The sequence below is a fragment of the Scyliorhinus torazame genome, chromosome 5 (genome assembly GCF_047496885.1).
Source record: "Scyliorhinus torazame isolate Kashiwa2021f chromosome 5, sScyTor2.1, whole genome shotgun sequence".
NCBI classification, from domain to species: domain Eukaryota; kingdom Metazoa; phylum Chordata; class Chondrichthyes; order Carcharhiniformes; family Scyliorhinidae; genus Scyliorhinus; species Scyliorhinus torazame.
Window position 1 is genome coordinate 327,142,989 of NC_092711.1, and position 19,615 is coordinate 327,162,603.

The 19,615-nt window shown below is 51.6% G+C and overlaps 1 protein-coding gene across 1 annotated transcript in view; it reads left to right on the plus strand.

Annotated features, from left to right (window-relative positions):
• The first annotated feature begins 2,185 nt into the window (after positions 1-2,185).
• Positions 2,186-19,615, plus strand: part of LOC140418127 (uncharacterized) — a 58,552-nt gene continuing 41,122 nt past the window's right edge. The window contains exons 1-3 of the mRNA XM_072501540.1: positions 2,186-2,347; positions 13,502-13,602; positions 15,556-16,176. Of these exons, the coding sequence (XP_072357641.1) occupies positions 13,503-13,602; positions 15,556-16,176 (721 nt within the window). The 5' untranslated portion in view covers positions 2,186-2,347; position 13,502. The remainder of the gene's footprint in view (positions 2,348-13,501; positions 13,603-15,555; positions 16,177-19,615) is intronic.

Consider the following 19,615-nt stretch of genomic DNA (forward strand, 5'->3'; position numbering starts at 1 on the left):
GGAAGCTAAGGTATTAGTGAAGGGGATAAGTGGAGATTGCGTTTCAGTCCCATTGTATAAAGTACAATTGGGGTGTGATTCAGTGTCAGGTCCAGTAGTTGCCGGAGTGGTTAAGGAATTCCCAGTGGATGGAGTAGACTTACATTTGGGTAATGATTTGGCAGGAGTGAAGGTTGTAGCTTCACCATAATTACAGAGATGCCGAGGGAAGCGAATAGCGCTCGGGATACCGATGGTAGAGAATGAGGGAGTTAGGAAACCCATTGGGCAGTAAGTGACTCAAAGAAAGAAATGTTGACAGACGTTGATCATATTTCCAGTAAACCTGATTCTGCATCTCTGGAGAATGATTCCTCACACAAATTTGTCAAAAATAAAGAGTGGGTTCTCCACCGGCGAACCGCAGAATCGGGAAAGGTGATTGGTCGGAGAATCGGTTCTTACGGCAAAATCGCGGCGGACAGAGATCTGACACCAAATCGCAATTATCCGCCACCTCGACAGCGGCGTCACTACGTTCCAGAATGCACGTACAGTCGGCAGCGTTTGCATATCATTAGCGGGCCCGACCCGGTATTCTCCGGGCCCCGGCGATGCTCCGCCTCCGATGGACCGAGTTCCCGACGGCGCGATTCAATCTGCTTTTGAAAATCGTGAAACGGGCATCATGGCTGCTGAGTGAGAGAGAGGGGGTCCGGAGAGGGTCCAACATCGCCGTCATTTACTGACAGTTGTGCCGCTGACCAGGGCGCTGCTGCCAAGGCTGGGGGCAGTTGTGGGGGTGGCAAGGAGATGGGCTGTGGGGTCAGTGCAGAAGGAGGCCATTCAGCCCATCGAGTCTGCACCGGCTCTCTGAAATAGCACCCTACCCAAGCCCACACCCCCACCCAATCCCCATAACCCAGTAACCCCACCCAACACTAAGGGCAATTTTTGGACACTAAGGACAATTTTGGACACTAAGGGCAATTTAGCATGGCCAATCCACCTAACCCGCACATCTTTGGACTGTGTCCGGCATCGTTACAGTCGGGGGAGGGGGGGGAGTTCCGCTGACTGGGGGTGTCTTCGGTGGGGGCTGGGGGGACAGATGGGGCTGGTCTGGGGGTGGCGAGGGGGGTTACAGGGAGGCACTATCTGGCAGGCTGGGTCCGTCCACAGCTGGCGCCATCTTATACCTTCGCGGCCGCTGCAGGTCTCCGCCGTGCACATGCGTGTCCACGGACCCGGCAATTCTCCGTCCGTATCCGCAGGCAAAGTCGAGGGTTTTACGTGGCGCGGCTGCTCGCCCCCCCTACCGGGCGGAGAATCGGTGTGTGGGTGACGCTGACATTTTGGTTGTAATACTAGACACATGCTCTGGACATAGCCACAGAATCGGAAAATCCAGCCCTTAGTCTCAGAAAGGGAGAATGCCGTCGAAGATGTCTGATTGAATTGGCCGCACAGGGCCTTGGTTCCAATGGGCCCAGGAATCCTGCAATGGAGTTTCAACCTCTTGTTGAACACCAGCCCCCACAGCTGAAGCTGCCTGGCTTCTCCCTTGCCTGGAGGTTAAATACTGACAGGTGCTGGATGAGGCCTTAAAAACCCTGAACAGGTTAATGGCCTGACTAGGCCCAAGGGAAGATAGGCTTCCCAACGCTTCCCCGCCTGTCCCTGTAAAATTTCAGACCGGTCAGTCAGGGAGCGGGAAGGCTGCCCACTGGAATCTTCATCGCACCTTCACACCCGGGCCGGGAAATGTACCATCGACCCCTCAGACCTTCACACCCGGGCCGGGAAATGTACCATCGACCCCTCAGCAGAACAATGGGGAATTGAAATTCAATTAATTAAATAAACTGAAATTGAATGTGAGTCTTGATAATAATGACATCTGATTGTTAGTATAACCAATCTGGCTCATCGATGTTCTTTGAGGTGGCAATCTGCCACGCTTACCCAGCCTGGCCTACATGTGACTCCAGGGGGTGAGGCAGCTGTCGGCAGAGTTAAATGAAGTTGAGTTTGCTGCTTTAAAGGTGTGTCCTGACTTTTAACTGCGTCAGACGAGCTGAGCGATAACACAAGGCTTTGAGCAATTGGGTCACAAAGCTGACAGAGTGAAAAGAGAATGTTATAAACTTTTACAATCCAGCAGGGTGAGCAGCTCTTTCCATCAGAGCTTGGCAGGAAGGCACATCATCACCCAGTGAGGCAATTGTCCCCAACTTTCCAACAGCAAAATCTGCCGTGAGTGATTTCAGTAATGACCCCAGGACAGGGGGGGGCACAGGATGACTAGGAGATCAATCCCACTGGATCTGACTTCAATTATTCATTGATTTACAGCAGACAGTGACAGGTGAGTGATTCTGAGAATGTTTAAGCTCACGGAGGAAGTTACATTGTTAGAATTATTTGTAGTTTTTCATGTTCAAGTGTAAACCAATCCCATTCCATTTCCCTGTCCAAGGGGCCAATGGAGATTTTAACCCATTAAAAGTTAATGGAAGGAGCTGATTAGTTTGAAATTGGTTAATTAGTTTGAGCGGTGGTTGTGTGCCCTGTGAGTGAGGAGACTGTGGGCCGTGTCCTGATGCTGGAACGTGTAAACCCAGTTGGTGTAGGCAAGGAGGAGCCCAGAGAGGGGTCAAAGTGGTTTATTTCCAACTCTCCGTTAGGTGCTGGTCCCAGACGGGACCATTCCCAGATTCTGGATCCTGCCTCAGCCGAGCTCTACGGGGAGATCAATCCCCGAGATCTTGGGGGTTTATAACATCCCTCCCCTCCCCTCCCCCAGTCTGTAAGTGGCTGTGATGTGGGGAGCGGAGGACATCGCCGTTTCCGCTTTGCTGCGGTTCCACCTCGGGTGGCTATGGGCTGGGTCAGCGGACGGGTAGTGTTTCGGGGAACATCGGTTCCGCGATGACCGTTTGGTGGGTACCGTTGGCAACTGATTCCAGATGAGAACCCTGGCTGTAACCTCGGACGCCTGGGTCTCCATCTCGAAATCTGAGTCCGTTACTCTCTGTGTGTCCGGGCCCGAGGGGTGGCGACAGCACAGGCCCCATGTTCCGGGCTGGTGTGGCTCTGAGATGGTTTCTCGGGAGGCGTGAGTCCGAACAGCAGACCCCTGCTTTGGAGGTGATCAAGGTGTTTTGCACTGTCCGCTCACCGGTCTTTGCTCGATATGAGACCGGCCCAGTCTGTTGTCCCACAGTCTCTGCAATCCAACAGACTCCGACCCCGAAGTTTCGACACAGACTGCGTCTCCAGCTGGGAGCTTCTGATCAGCGTCTGCCCGCCTCAACGTCAGACCGAGGCGGGTCCTGACCCGGCCCCTCAACAGTTCAGCCAGTGCCACTTGGTCATGGCATGTGGCGCGGTCCGGTAACTAAACAAAAAGTGTGTCAGCCTTGTTTCGACAGGAGGGTGTGAGGGGGTGGGGGGAAGGCGTGTGTGTGAGATAGTGTGTGTGGGAGGGGGGGTGGTGAGGGGGGTGAGAGGGGTGTCTGTCAGGGGGTGAGGGGTGTGGGGGTGTGTGAGGGGGGTGTGGGGGGGGGTGGGGGTGTGGTGGGGGTGTGTGAGGGGGGGTGTGGGGGGTGTGGGGTGGTGGGTGTGTGTGTGAGGGTGTGGGGGGGTGAGGGTGTGAGAGGGGGGGTGGGGGTGGGGTGGGGGGGTGAGGGTGTGTGTGGGGCTGTGGGGGTGTGTGTGAGGTTGTGGGGGGGCTGTGGGGAGGTGGGGGGGGGTGAGGGGGTGGGGGAGGGGTGTGGGGGTGTGTGAGGGGGGGTGTGGGGGGGTGGGTGTGTGTGTGAGGGTGTGGGGGGGTGAGGGTGTGAGAGGGGGGGTGGGGGTGGGGTGGGGGGGTGAGGGTGTGTGTGGGGCTGTGGGGGTGTGTGTGAGGTTGTGGGGGGGCTGTGGGGAGGTGGGGGGGGGGTGAGGGGGTGTGGGAGGGGTGTGGGGGGGTGTGTGTGTGTGGGGGGGTGGGGGTGTGTGTGGGGGTGTGGGGGGTGTGGGGATGTGGGGGGGTGAGGGTGTGTGTGGGGTTGTGGGGGTGGGATGGGGGGGTGAGGGCATGCGTGGGGGTGTGGGGGTGTGTCTGGGGGTGTGTGTGGGGGGGGTGGGGGGGGTGAGGGTGTGTGTGGGGGTGTGGGGGTGTGTGAGAACATAAGAACATAAGAACTAGGAGCAGGAGTCGGCCATCTGGCCCCTCGAGCCTGCTCCGACATTCAATGAGATCATGGCTGATCTTTTGTGCACTCAGCTCCACTTTCCGGCCCGAACACCATAACCCTTAATCCCTTTATTCTTCAAAAAACTATCTATCTTTATCTTAAAAACATTTAATGAAGGAGCCTCTACTGCTTCACTGGGTAAGGAATTCCATAGATTCACAACCCTTTGAGTGAAGAAGTTCCTCCTAAACTCAGTCCTAAATCTACTTCCCCTTATTTTGAGGCTATGCCCCCTAGTTCTGCTTTCACCCGCCAGTGGAAACAACCTGCCCGCATCTATCCTATCTATTCCCTTCATAATCTTATATGTTTCTATAAGATCCCCCCTCATCCTTCTAAATTCCAACGAGTACAGTCCCAGTCTACTCAACCTCTCCTCGTAATCCAACCCCTTCAGCTCTGGGATTAACCTAGTGAATCTCCTCTGCACACCCTCCAGTGCCAGTACGTCCTTTCTCAAGTAAGGAGACCAAAACTGAACACAATACTCCAGGTGTGGCCTCACTAACACCTTATACAATTGCAGCAGAACCTCCCTAGTCTTAAACTCCATCCCTCTAGCAATGAAGGCCAAAATTCCATTTGCCTTCTTAATCACCTGTTGCACCTGAAAACCAACTTTCTGCGACTCATGCACTAGCACACCCAGGTCTCTCTGCACAGCAGCATGTTTTAATATTTTATCATTTAAATAATAATCCCTTTTGCTGTTATTCCTACCAAAATGGATAACCTCACATTTGTCAACATTGTATTCCATCTGCCAGACCCTAGCCCATTCACTTAGCCTATCCAAATCCCTCTGCAGACTTCCAGTATCCTCTGCACTTTTTGCTTTACCACTTATCTTAGTGTCATCTGCAAACGTGGCAACATTGCCCTTGGTCCCCAACTCCAAATCATCTATGTAAATTGTGAACAGTTGTGGGCCCAACACTGATCCCTGAGGGACACCACTAGCTACTGATTGCCAACCAGAGAAACACCCATTAATCCCCACTCTTTGCTTTCTATTAATTAACCAATCCTCTATCCATGCTACTACTTTCCCCTTAATGCCAAGCATCTTTATCTTATGCAACAACCTTTTGTGTGGCACCTTGTCAAAGGCTTTCTGGAAATCCAGATATACCACATCCATTGGCTCCCCGTTATCTACCGCTCTGGTAATGTCCTCAAAAAATTCAACTAAATTAGTTAGGCACGACCTGCCCTTTATGAACCCATGCTGCGTCTGCCCAATGGGACAATTTCCATCCAGATGCCTCGCTATTTCTTCCTTGATGATAGATTCCAGCATCTTCCCTACTACCGAAGTTAAGCTCACTGGCCTATAATTACCCGCTTTCTGCCTACCTCCTTTTTTAAACAGTGGTGTCACGTTTGCTAATTTCCAATCCGCCGGGACCACCCCAGAGTCTAGTGAATTTTGGTAAATTATCACGAGTGCATTTGCAATTTCCCTAGCCATCTCTTTTAGCACTCTGGGATGCATTCCATCAGGTCCAGGAGACTTGTCTACCTTTAGCCTCATTAGCTTGCCCATCACTACCTCCTTGGTGATAACAATCCTCTCAAGGTCCTCACCTGTCATAGCCTCATTTCCATCAGTCACTGGCATGTTATTTGTGTCTTCCACTGTAAAGACCGACCCAAAAAACCTGTTCAGTTCCTCAGCCATTTCCTCATCTCCCATTATTAAATCTCCCTTCTCATCCTCTAAAGGACCAATATTTACCTTAGCACTCTTTTTTGTTTTATGTATTTGTAGAAACTTTTGCTATCTGTTTTTATATTCTGAGCACGTTTACTCTCATAATCTATCTTGCTCTTCTTTATAGCTTTTTTAGTAGCTATCTGTTGCATCCTAAAGATTTCCCAGTCCTCTAGTCTCCCACTGATCTTTGCTACTTTGTATGTTTTTTCCTTCAATTTGATACTCTCCCTTATTTCCTTAGATATCCACGGTCGATTTTCCCTCTTTTTACCGTCCTTCCTTTTTGTTGGTATAAACCTTTGCTGGGCACTGTGAAAAATCACTTGGAAGGTTCTCCACTGTTCCTCAACTGCTTCACTATAAAGTCTTTGCTCCCAGTCTACCTTAGCTAGTTCTTCTCTCATCCCATTGTAATCTCCTTTGTTTAAGCACAAAACACTAGTGCTTGATTTTACCTTCTCACCCTCCATCTGTATTTTAAATTCCACCATATTGTGATCGCTCCCTCCGAGAGGATCCCTAACTATGAGATCCTGAATCAATCCTGTCTCATTACACAGGACCAGATCTAGGACCGCTTGTTCCCTCGTAGGTTCCATTACATACTGTTCGAGGAAACTATCGCGGATACATTCTATAAACTCCTCCTCAAGGCTGCCTTGACCGACCTGGTTAAACCAATCAACATGTAAATTAAAATCCCCCACGATAACTGCTGTCCCATTTCTACATGCATCATGCACCTCTCCTAAATTATATTTCCTCTTAACCTTTCTCCTAATTTTCCTTGTCGTCGAACCCATATCTTCCTGTAACAACCTGCCGCGTCGCTTACCATTTATGTTTTCACTTCCCGTTTTATTTCTTTTATTATTCCTGGTCCTATTCACTGAGCTCCCCTCAGTCACTGTACCTTGTACTGTCGCCCTTTTTGATTTTTGACTATGGCTTCTCTGCCTTACACTTTCCCCCTTACTGCTTTTTATTTCTGTCCCTGTTTTACTACCTTCCAACTTCCTGCATCGGTTCCCATCCCCCTGCCACATTAGTTTAAACTCTCCCCAACAGCTCTAGCAAACACCCCCCCTAGGACATCACTTCCAGTCCTGCCCAGGTGCAGACTGTGGGTGTGTGTGTGTGGGTGTGTGGGGGGAGGGGTGGGGGTGGGGGGTGGGGGTGGGAGGGGATGTATGGGGGGTGGGGGGTGTGTGGGTGGGTGGGGATGTGTTGGGGGGTGTGGGGGGGGTGGAGGGTGTGGGTGTGTGTGTGGGGGGTGAGGGGTGTGAGGGTGTGTGTGGGGGTATGGGGGGGTGGGTGTGTGTGAGGGGTGTGTGGAGGTGGGGGTGGTGGGGTGGGGGTGTGGGGGTGTGTGAGGGGTGTGTGGGTGGAGTGTGGGGGGGGGTGGGGGTGTGTGTGCGGGGATGTGGGGGGTTGGGGGTGTGGGTGTGTGTGTGGAGGGTTGGGCAGGGGGGGTGAGGGGGTGTGTGGGGGTGTGGGGGATGTGAAGGTGTGTGTGGGGGTGTGGCGGGTGTGAGGGTGTGTGTGGGGGTGTGGGGTGTGGGGGGTGTGAGGGTGTGTGTGGGGGTGTGGGGTATGGGGGGGTGGGTGTGTGTGAGGGGGGTGTGAGGGTGTGTGTGTGGGTATGGGGGGGTGGGTGTGTGAGGGGTGTGTGGAGGTGGGGGTGGGGGGGTGGGGGTGTGGATGGGGGTGTGGGGGTGTGTGAGGGGTGTGCGGGTGGAGTGTGGGGGGTGGGGGTGTGTGTGTGGGGATGTGGGGGGTGTGGGGGTGTGTATGGAGGGTTGGGCAGGGAGGTGAGGGGGTGTGGGGGGTGTGAGGGGGTGTGGGGGGTGTGAGGGTGTGTGTGGGGGGGAGGGGGTGTGTGGGGGTGGGAGTGTGGGGGGTGAAGGGGGTTGTGGGGGATGTGGGGGGGCGGGGGGGTGAGTGTGTGTGTGGGGTGGTGGGGGTGTGTGAGGGTGTGTGTGGGGTTGTGGGGGGGTGTGAGAGGTGTGCGGGGGTTGGGGGGTGGTGGGTGGGGGTGTGTGTGGGGGGTTGGGGGGTGAGGGTGGATGGGGTGAGGGGGGGGTGGGGGTGTGGGGGGGAGGGGGGAGTGGGGGAGTGTGAGGGTGTGTGTGGGGTGGTGGGGGGGTGTGAGGGTGTGTGTGGGGGGTGGGGGGGTGTGAGTGGGTGTGGGGGTGTGGGGGGGGGTGAGGGGGTGAGGGTCTGTGTGGGGGTGAGGGTGACTGTGGGGGGCTGGGGGTGTGTGAGGTGGGGTGGGGGTGTGAGGGTGTGTTTGGGGGGGGGGTGAGGGGGGTGAAGGGGTGAGGGGTGTGAATCCAGGATGTACACCAAAGATGGAGGCTGCCTGATACTCAAAGGAAGTTCGATCTGCAGAATGTCTCTGTCCCGGAGTGTTTGCTGGGTCAGACAGGCTGCAGAATAGCTCTGTCCCGGAGTGTTTGCTGGGTCAGACAGGCTGCAGAATAGCTCTGTCCTGCAGTGTTTGGTGGGTCAGACAGGCTGCAGAATAGCTCTGTCCCGGAGTGTTTGCTGGGTCAGACAGGCTGCAGAATAGCTCTGTCCTGCAGTGTTTGGTGGGTCAGACAGGCTGCAGAATAGCTCTGTCCCGGAGTGTTTGCTGGGTTAGACAGGCTGCAGAATAGCTCTGTCCCGGAGTGTTTTCTGGGTCAGACAGGCTGCAGCATAGCTCTGTCCTGGAGTGTTTGGTGGGTCAGACAGGCTGCAGAATAGCTCTGTCCCGGAGTGTTTGCTGGGTCAGACAGGCTGCAGAATAGCTCTGTCCTGCAGTGTTTGGTGGGTCAGACAGGCTGCAGAATAGCTCTGTCCCGGAGTGTTTACTGGGTTAGACAGGCTGCAGAATAGCTCTGTCCCGGAGTGTTTTCTGGGTCAGACAGGCTGCAGCATAGCTCTGTCCCGGAGTTTTTGGTGGGTCAGACAGGCTGCAGCATAGCTCTGTCCCAGAGTGTTTGGTGGGTCAGACAGGCTGCAACATTGCTCTGTCCCGGAGTGTTTGGTGGGTCAGACAGGCTGCAGAATGGCTCAGTCACGGAGTGTTTGGTGGGTCAGGCAGGCTGCTGAATGTTTCTGTCCCGGAGTGTTTGGTGGGCCAGGCAGTCTGCAGAATTGCTCTGTCCCGGAGTGTTTGCTGGGTCAGACAGGCTGCTGAATGTCTCTGTCCCGGAGTGTTTGCTGGGTCAGACAGGCTGCAGCATAGCTCTGACCCGGAGTGTTTGCTGGGTCAGACAGGCTGCAGCATAGCTCTGTCCCGGAGTGTTTGCTGGGTCAGACAGGCTGCAGCATAGCTCTGTCCCGGAGTGTTTGCTGGGTTAGACAGGCTGCAGCATAGCTCTGTCCCGGAGTGTTTGCTGGGTTAGACAGGCTGCAGCATAGCTCTGACCCGGAGTGTTTAGTGGGTCAGACAGGCTGCAGCATAGGTCTGTACCGGAGTGTTTGCTGGGTCAGACAGGCTGCAGAATGGCTCTGTCCCGGAGTGTTTGCTGGGTCAGACAGGCTAGAGCATAGCTCTGTCCCGGAGTGTTTGCTGGGTCAGACAGGCTGCAGCATAGCTCTGTCCCGGAGTGTTTGCTGGGTCAGACACAGCGGTTAGCACAATTGCTTCACAGCTCCAGGGTCCCAGGTTCGATTCCGGCTTGGGTCACTGTGCGGAGTCTGCACATCCTCCGTGTGTGCGTGGGTTTCCTCCGGGTGCTCCGGTTTCCTCCCACGGTCCAAAGACGTGCAGGTTAGGTGGATTGGCCGTGATAAATTGCCCCTTAGTGTCCAAAATTGCCCTTAGTGTTGGGTGGGGTTACTGGGTTATGGGGATAGAGTGTGGAGGTGTTGACCTTGGGTAGGGTGCTCTTTCCAAGAGCCGGTGCAGACTCGATGGGCCGAATGGCCTCCTTCTGCACGGTAAATTCTATGCAACCCAAACGCCCCTTGAGGGGGTTGTCAGCACCCACCAATCGCGCCAGCAACTGCAGTTCCGGTGTCCCTGAGCTGCTTGCCAGAACATGGGAACTGGCTTCTCACCTCCTCCCGTCCCCTCAGCACCCATTGCGCCAACTTTAAAAAATAAATTTAGAGTACCCAATTCATTTTTTCCAATTAAGGGGCAATTTAGCGCGGCCAATCCACCTACCCTGCATATCTTTGGGTTGTGGGGGTGAAACCCAGGCAAACACGGGGAGAATGTGCAAACTCCACACGGACAGTGACCCAGGGCCGGGATCAAACCTGGGACCTCGGCGTCGTGAGGCAGCAGTGCTAACCACTGCGCCACCGTGCTGCCCTGCCATTGCGCCAACAGGACTTTTTTGAATGGGATTCTAATCGATGCCCACCAGATTTCCCGCTGGGGAGTTGGGTAATTACCGGCCATTGCATCCGACTTCATCTCGTTGATAAGTTTAAAATGAATGCAAATGAGGGTTAACGATATTTCCACCAGATCCCGTCGCTGGGAACGGGTCGGGAAAATTCCAAAATAATTTGCACCTGTTACAATCTCAATTTGGGCTTCTCCTGCTATTCACCCGGCGTCCCAGACCCCACCCGGCGTACCCAGACCCCACCCGGCGTACGCAGACCACACCCGGCATACCTAGATCCCACCCAGCGTTCCCGGACCCCACCCTGAGTTCCCGGACCCCACCCGCCGTACCCAGACACCACCCCGCATACCCAGACACCACCCCGCGTACCCAGACACCACCCCGCGTACCTGGATCCCACCCCGCGTACCCGGACCCCACCCCACGTACCCACACCACACCCGGTGTACCCGGACCCCACCTGGCGTTCCCAGACCCCACCCGGCGTACCCGGACCCCACTCCGTGTACCCTGACACCACCCGGCGTACCCAGACCCCTCCCGGCATACCCCAATCCCACCCGGCGTACCCACACCACACCCGGCATACCCGGATCCAACCCCGCGTACCCGGACCCCACCCGGCGTACCCAGACTCCACCGGAGTACCCAGACCCCACACGGGGAACACACAAGAAACACACGGGGAACACACGGGGAACACACGAGAAACACATGGGGAATGCACGAGGAACATGTGGGGAACACATGGGGAACACACGAGAAACACATGGGGAACACATGGGAAACACACGGGAAACACATGGGGAGCACATGGGAAAAACACGAGAAACACATGGGGAACACATGGGGAACACACGAGAAACACATGGGGAACACATGGGAAACACATGGGGAACACATGAGAAATACATGGGGAATGCACGAGGAACATGTGGGGAACACACAAGGAAACACATGGGGAACACATGGGAAACACACGAGAAACACACGGGGAACACATGGGGAACACACGAGGAACATGTGGGGAACACACAAGGAAACACATGGGGAACACACAGGAACACACGGGGAACACACAGGAAACACATGGGGAACACATGGGAAACACATGAGAAACACACAGGAACACACGAGGAACACACGAGGAAGCACATGAAGAACACACGAGGAACACACAAGAAACACACAGGGAACACACAAGGAACACACAGGAAACATACAAGGGAACACACAGGAACACATGGGGAACACACGAGAAACACACGGGGAACACACGAAGAACATGTGGGGATCACACAAGGAAAAACACGGGGAACACACGGGGAACACACGGGAAACACATGGGGAACACATGGGAAACACACGAGAAGCACACAGGAACACACGGGGAACACATGGGGAACACACGAGGAAACACATGAGGAACACATGAGGAACACACAGGAAACACACAGGGAACGCACAAGGTACACACAGGGAATATACAGGGAACACACAGGGAACACAGGGAACACACGGGGAACACACAAGAAACATGTGGGGAACACACCAGGAAACACGCGAGGAACACACGGGGAACGCACGAGGAGCATACAAGGAAACACACAGGGAACACATGGGGAACACACAGGAAACACACGAGAAACACACGGGAACACACGGGGAACACATGGGGAACACACGGGAGACACACAAGGAAACACACAGGAACACACAGGAAACACACAGGGAACACACAGGGAACACACAAGGAAACACACGAGGAATACATGGGAAACGCACGAGGAACACACGAGAAACACATGGGGAACACACGAGGAACATGTGGGGAACACACAAGGAAACACACGGGGAACACATGGGGAACACATGGGAAACACACGAGAAACACACGGGGAACACATGGGGAACACACGAGGAACACACGAGGAACATGGGGGGAACACACGGGAAACACATGGGGAACACATGGGAAACACACGAGAAACACACAGGAACACACGAGGAACACACGAGGAAGCACATGAAGAACACACGAGGAACACACAAGAAACACACAGGGAACACACAAGGAACACACAGGGAACATACAAGGGAACACACAGGAACACATGGGGAACACACGAGAAACACACAGGAACACACGAGGAACACACGAGGAAGCACATGAAGAACACACGAGGAACACACAAGAAACACACAGGGAACACACAAGGAACACACAGGGAACATACAAGGGAACACAGAGGAACACATGGGGAACACACGAGAAACACACGAGGAACACACGAGGAACATGTGGGGATCACACAAGGAAAAACACGGGGAACACACGGGGAACACACGGGAAACACATGGGGAACACATGGGAAACACACGAGAAGCACACAGGAACACACGGGGAACACATGGGGAACACACGAGGAAACACATGAGGAACACATGAGGAACACACAGGAAACACACAGGGAATGCACAAGGTACACACAGGGAATATACAGGGAACACACAGGGAACACATGAGGAACACACGGGGAACACACGAGAAACATGTGGGGAACACACCAGGAAACACGCGAGGAACACACGGGGAACGCACGAGGAGCATACAAGGAAACACACAGGGAACACATGGGGAACACACAGGAAACACACGAGAAACACACGGGAACACACGGGGAACACATGGGGAACACACGGGAGACACACAAGGAAACACACAGGAACACACAGGAAACACACAGGGAACACACAGGGAACACACAAGGAAACACACGAGGAATACATGGGAAACACACGAGGAACACATGAGAAACACATGGGCAACACACGAGGAACATGTGGGGAACACACAAGGAAACACACGGGGAACACATGGGGAACACACTGGAAACACATGAGAAACACACACAAACACACGGGGAACACATGAGGAACACACAGGAAACACAGGGAACACACAGGTAACACACAAGGAAACACATGCGGAACACACGGGGAACACACGAGAAACACATGGGGAATGCACGAGGAGCATGTGGGGAACACACAAGGAAACACACGGGGAACACACAAGGAACATGTGGGGAACACACCAGGAAACGCATGAGCAACACACAAGGAACACACGGGGAACACACGAGGAACACACGAGGAAAACATGGGGAACACAGTGCTATTGGCTAATCTATGGCTCTTTTTCTTCGCAGGATGATTTTCTGTGACCCGCTGGGAATTTTCATTCATCATCAGTTGTCCCATTGGCTGTTAGTTCTTGGGATTCTCACCTTCATGCAGCCTCACTCAGCAGGTGACCATTACTAACCATGTTCAGTGGACAGAAAGAATTTCTTTGGTTTTTGATTACATACTGGAGGCTGTTTTTTATGACAATTTGGACAGTTAATTAGTTTGAGTTAGTCACTTGTCTGTGGGAGTTATGCACAATATCACCAGATGGGGCAGTCAAATTGGAAAGAAAGATGTGCAATTTTCCAGCAGTTTTCATTACTTCAGCAAAGCAGAAAAATCATTGAAAAGAAAATAGCTTTTGAAATGTAGGAAGTTATAATCGAGGAAACCACACAACTCCATGCACCAAGAGGGTTAATGTGGTAAAATGGGGAGATGATTTGTTTGTAGATGTGTTTGAATGAACAATATTGCCAGCAAGCTGGACAAACTGCTCCTATACTTCTTCAAAATAGCTGTCGAGAATCTTTTTGCCATTTGGGAGGGGCGGAGAACATAGAATATAGAAAATACAGCACAGAACAGGCTCTTCGGCCCACAATGTTGTGCCGAACTAGATTAAGAACAAATGAATCTACACCCCATCATTCTACCGTAATCCATGTACCTATCCAATAGCCGCTTGAAGGTCCCTAATATTTCCGACTCAACTACTTCCACAGGCAGTGCATTCCATGCCCCCACTACTCTCTGGGTAAAGAACCTACCTCTGATATCCCTCCTATATCTTCCGCCTTTCACCTTAAATTTATGTCCCCTTGTAATGGTTTGTTCCACCCGGGGAAAAAGTCTCTGACTGTCGACTCTATCTATTCCCCTGATCATCTTATAAACCTCTATCAAGTCGCCCCTCATCCTTCTCCGTTCTAATGAGAAAAGGCCTAGCACCCTCAACCTTTCCTCGTAAGACCTACTCTCCTTTGCACCTTTTCCAAAGTTTCCACATCCTTCCTAAAATGAGGTGACCAGAACTGCACACAGTACTCCAAATGTGGCCTTACCAAAGTTTTGTACAGCTACATCATCAACTCACGGCTCTTAAATTCAATCCCTCTGTTAATGAACGCGAGCACACCATAGGCCTTCTTCACAGCTCTATCCACTTGAGTGGCAACTTTCAAAGATGTATGAACATAGACCCCAAGATCTCTCTGCTCCTCCACATTGTCAAGAACTCTACCGTTAACCCTGTATTCCGCATTCATATTTGCCCTTCCAAAATGACAACATCACACTTTTCAGGGTTAAACTCCATCTGCCACTTCTCAGCCCAGCTCTGCATCCTATCTATGTCTCTTTGCAGCCGACAACAGCCCTCCTTACTATCCACAACTCCACCAATCTTCGTATCGTCTGCAAGTTTACTGACCCACCCTTCAACTCCCTCATCCAAGTCATTAATGAAAATCACAAACAGCAGAGGACCCAGAACTGATCCCTGCGGTACGCCACTGGTAACTGGGATCCAGGCTGAATATTTGCCATCCACCAACACTCTGACTTCTATTGGTTAGCCAGTTCGTTATCCAACTGGCCAAATTTCCCACTATCCCATGCCTCCTTACTTTCTGCATAAGCCTACCATGGGGAACCTTATCAAATGCCTTACTAAAATCCATGTACACTACATCCACTGCTTTACCTTCATCCATGTGCTTGGTCACCTCCTCAAAGAATTCAATAAGACTTGTAAGGCAAGACCTACCCCTCACAAATCTGTGCTGACTATCCCTAATCAAGCAGTGTCTTTCCAGATGCTCAGAAATCCTATCCCTCAGTACCCTGTCCAGGAGACCAAGGCTTCACATCCCAGTGGACTAGAGGCCCCCTCACCAGGTGCTTCGCTGTTCATTGGCTGTTAAAGCGTCTGTGAAGCACTTTCTACATTTAACATCTGTGCAAGTTGTGGTAATTGGTGTAAATATTGAAATAGTTACCAGTTTCAGATCAGTAAATGAAACCACTGTTTCATGCAACTAATGTTTTGCGATTGTTGAATGTTTTGCTGCAGGAAGTAATTCTATGAAAGGACAAAAGGCGGTTTTTGAAGTAACCTCGAAGTGTGGGAGGCTATGCGATGGAATCCGGATACCTGCACTGACTGAATTGACTGTGTGTCTTGACATTTACATCAGACACAGGATCCGTGAATGGGCAGCATTTACCTATCACATTGCAGCATCTGGAAGTGACCAAGAGTTGGGAATCGGAGGCAAGGATCACACCTTGAAGGTGTGGTTTTCCGGTACAATCAGAGAAACCCAAATCGTTGTGCCGTTCCACGTTTGGCAAACGGCATGTTTCACCTGGACTGCAACCTCCCGAGACCTGAGAGTTTACCTGAATGGATCAGAGGGTTACACGTCCAAAATAACGGCCAGCAGAGTGAATCCTGGAGGATCGTTAATCCTGGGACAATACCAACAGTCCCACTTAAACACATCAAAGATAGAGTTTGTCCCAGCCTGGACATTTTTAGGAGAGTTATACAATTTCAGACTGTGGAACTATGTGAAGAGTCCTCGGGAGATTTCAAGCTTGGATTGTTCAGATGGTAATGTAATCAGCTGGTCATCACACCATCTGAATTTCACACCCAACACACTAAGGAGGGACCCCACTCTTCAATGCGGTGAGTTACACATGGAAATAATGTTATAGGATCTTTAAATTAGAATTCAGAAAAGGAAGAGATTGAGGGAGTAAATTCCAGAGAGACGGACTGAGGTGGACGGCTGAGGAGATTGAGGACTGAGGTGGATGGCTGAGGAGATTGAGGACTGAGGTGGATGGCTGAGGAGATTGAGGACTGAGGTGGATGGCTGAGGAGATTGAGGACTGAGGTGGATGGCTGAGGAGATTGAGGACTGAGGTGGATGGCTGAGGAGATTGAGGACTGAGGTGGATGGCTGAGGAGATTGAGGACTGAGGTGGATGGCTGAGGAGATTGAGGACTGAGGTGGATGGCTGAGGAGATTGAGGACTGAGGTGGATGGAGACAGGGCGCACTGGGAATAGATAGGGCAGAATAAAGAGGAGAATAGGAAAAGTGAGAAGCTCCTGCAGGGTGAAATGTTTTTACACTCTGCAATTGGAGGGAAGATAGAGAGAAGAAAAATAGAAGTTTGTGGGAGACAATTGAAATTAATAAAAGAGAGAAAGGTCCGGGCGGAGAGAAAGATCCGGGCGGAGAGAAAGGTCCGGGCGGAGAGAAAGATCCGGGCGGAGAGAAAGATCCGGGCGGAGAGAAAGATCCGGGCGGAGAGAAAGATCCGGGCGGAGAGAAAGGTTCGGGCAGAGAGAAAGGTTCGGGCGGAGAGAAAGGTCCGGGCGGAGAGAAAGATCCGGGCGGAGAGAAGCAGATTTGGCTGAAAGTGGGACCTATCAGATAATTGTGCAAAGTGAGAGAGAGAAGAGAGAGAGAGAGAGGAGTTGGAGAATCTTCTGGGATATGGGCAGAGCGCAGCAAACCTCAGTGAGCAGAGCTTGATTAATGATTTGCGGATCTGGGTAAAGTATCACGAAGCTTACACTGATAACAGGTACCATTCGATTGGTCAGAGCGAATGTTGAAACTCTCGAGAAGGGAAAATCTATTCCAATTCAATTATCAGTTAGTTTTAGATTCCCTTCACAAAGCTACATCCTCATTTGGTTACAAGGATGTGAACTTTAGGAAGTTTGAAGTTCCAGCTTCGAGGACACCAGGTATTATGTCCTGGAGCCTGATGCTGGAGTGGGTGGGTAAGGGCAGGTTCAGATTTACAAATGATAAAAAGATTCTATAGCGTTCGTAAACACAGGGAGCGTCAAGATGTGTCAAAGGCAATGAAGTACGTTTAGAAGTGTAGTCACTGTTGTAATGTACACAGCAAGATCCCGTAAAGTGTTGTGCAATAATACCAGATAATCAGTAATGTTTATTGAGGGATTAAGGATTGTTCAGATTGCAAGTCTTACATTCCCAGACTAGGCCCCAATATTTACTCGGAAACCAAGCAGAAATCCTGATTTTAATTTTGTAAGACTGAGGAAAGGAGACTTCGCTGCAGGAGAGATTTCACGCACAAATAGGGATATGGTAATTAAAACAAACATAATTACTAACACAGGATTAAAATCTTTAACATTATAAAGACTTTCTGCGGGATTCTCCGTGGGGAGGATCCTTCGCTTCGCCGGCAGCACACTCACGTTTGCGGGTTGCCTGGTGGTGTGGTGTGGCCACAATGGGGAACCCCATTGGTCGCTGCCAGAATGGAGGATCCCACTGCCGGGGGGGGGGGGGGGGGGTGAGCGCTATGCCAGAAAACGTGGCTGGCGGGATGGGGAATCCCACCCAATAGCTTTCAATTCCGAGTTAAACAATGCTTAACAATACAATTAAACGATAACCCTTAACTGCTATCTTTATCTTCACTCAAACAGCACCCCTCTCAGGTCACAATCCATTTTAAAATACAGTCAGCATACTCAGGAATATTTATTGTAAACAGATGTCTTAGAGAAACCACTTTTGAGAAAGGGAGGTGTTTTGAGAAAGGGAGCATTGCGCTGGTCAAGGAGACACAGCCTGAGTGAGTGAGACACAGACAGAGTGAGAATTTGGTAATTTGGTGCAGTGAGGTAACCAGGAAAGGTAAGTGGTTAATCTAATTGTGCTGTTTTTCAGTTAAAAGTGCAGTGTAGATTAGTGTCTGATTGGCTGAAGCTGCCCCCACCCTAATTGCTGAGAGGCAGTTATCGGGCAGTCACCTGAGGCCTGTTAAGGGGCACAAAGGTACACATTGTATTCTTCTCTTTGAAGGTTTAGTGTGAGTCATCCTAAAGTCTGTATAAAAGACAGACAGAAAGCGCACTTAGTAAGCGTTGCGCTGGTCAAGGACACACAGCCTGAGTGAGTGAGACACAGACAGAGTGAGAATTTGGTAATTTGGTGCAGTGAGGTAATTCGGTGAAGAGTGGGAGAAGGTGCTTTTTTCCGACTGTTTTGTTCTCTCTCTTTCTTCGGGCCTAATTTTGGGAGCCGTTCGGAGGAGGAGGAGTAGTCTCTGTGAGTAACGGTAACTTCCTGTTTTCCAGTTTTTCCCCCCAAAAGTGACGTCAGAGGGCAGCTGTGATCTGATTGGTTGATAGCAAATCTGCCCCAAATTTAAAAAAAATCACAGCTAAACTCGTAAACTTAAATTAAACTAATTAATTAATTAGTGATGGCTGGTCAGGTGATGTGCTTGAGCTGCTTGATGTGGGAGCTGGCAGATCCCATTGCGAGCTGCAGCGACCACATCTGTAGTAAGTGTTGGCTGCTCGAAGAGCTCCGGCTCAAAGTTGATGAGCTGGAGTCTGAGCTTCAAATACTGAGGCACATCCGGGAGGGGGAGACTTACCTGGACACTGTGTTTCAGGAGGCAGTCACACCGGTCAGAGTAAGTAGTTTAAATCCTGCCAGTGGCCAGGGACAGCAGGGTGTGACTGCAAGTCAGGCAGGTAAAGGGAACCAGCAGTCAGGAACTCAGGAGCCTCAGCCCTTGACCCTGTCCAACAGGTATGAGGCACTTGCTCCCTGTGTGGATGGCGAACAGGGCTGCTGGAAGGATGAGTCAGCTGACCAAGGCACCATGGTTCAGCAGGCCATTCAAGGGGAGGGAGTAAATAGGAAAGTTGTAGTTGTAGGGGATTCTATTATCAGGGGGATAGATAGTATCCTTTGTGAGCAGGATAAAGAGTCCCGCATGGTATGTTGCCTGCCCGGTGCTAGGGTGCGGGACATCTCTGACCGGCTTGAAAGGATACTGGAGAGGGAGGGGGAGGATCCAGTTGTTGTGGTCCATGTCGGTACCAACAACATAGGCAAGTCTAGAAAAGAGGACCTGTTTAGAGATTATAAAGAGCTAGGATTCAAATTAAAAAACTGGTCCTCAAGGGTCATAATCTCCAGATTACTGCCCGAGCCACGTACAAATTGACATAGGGAGGCAAGAATAAGGGAAGTTAACACGTGGCTGAAAGAGTGGTGTGGGAAAGAGGGGTTCCTTTTCATGGGACACTGGCATCAGTTTTGGGACAGGGGG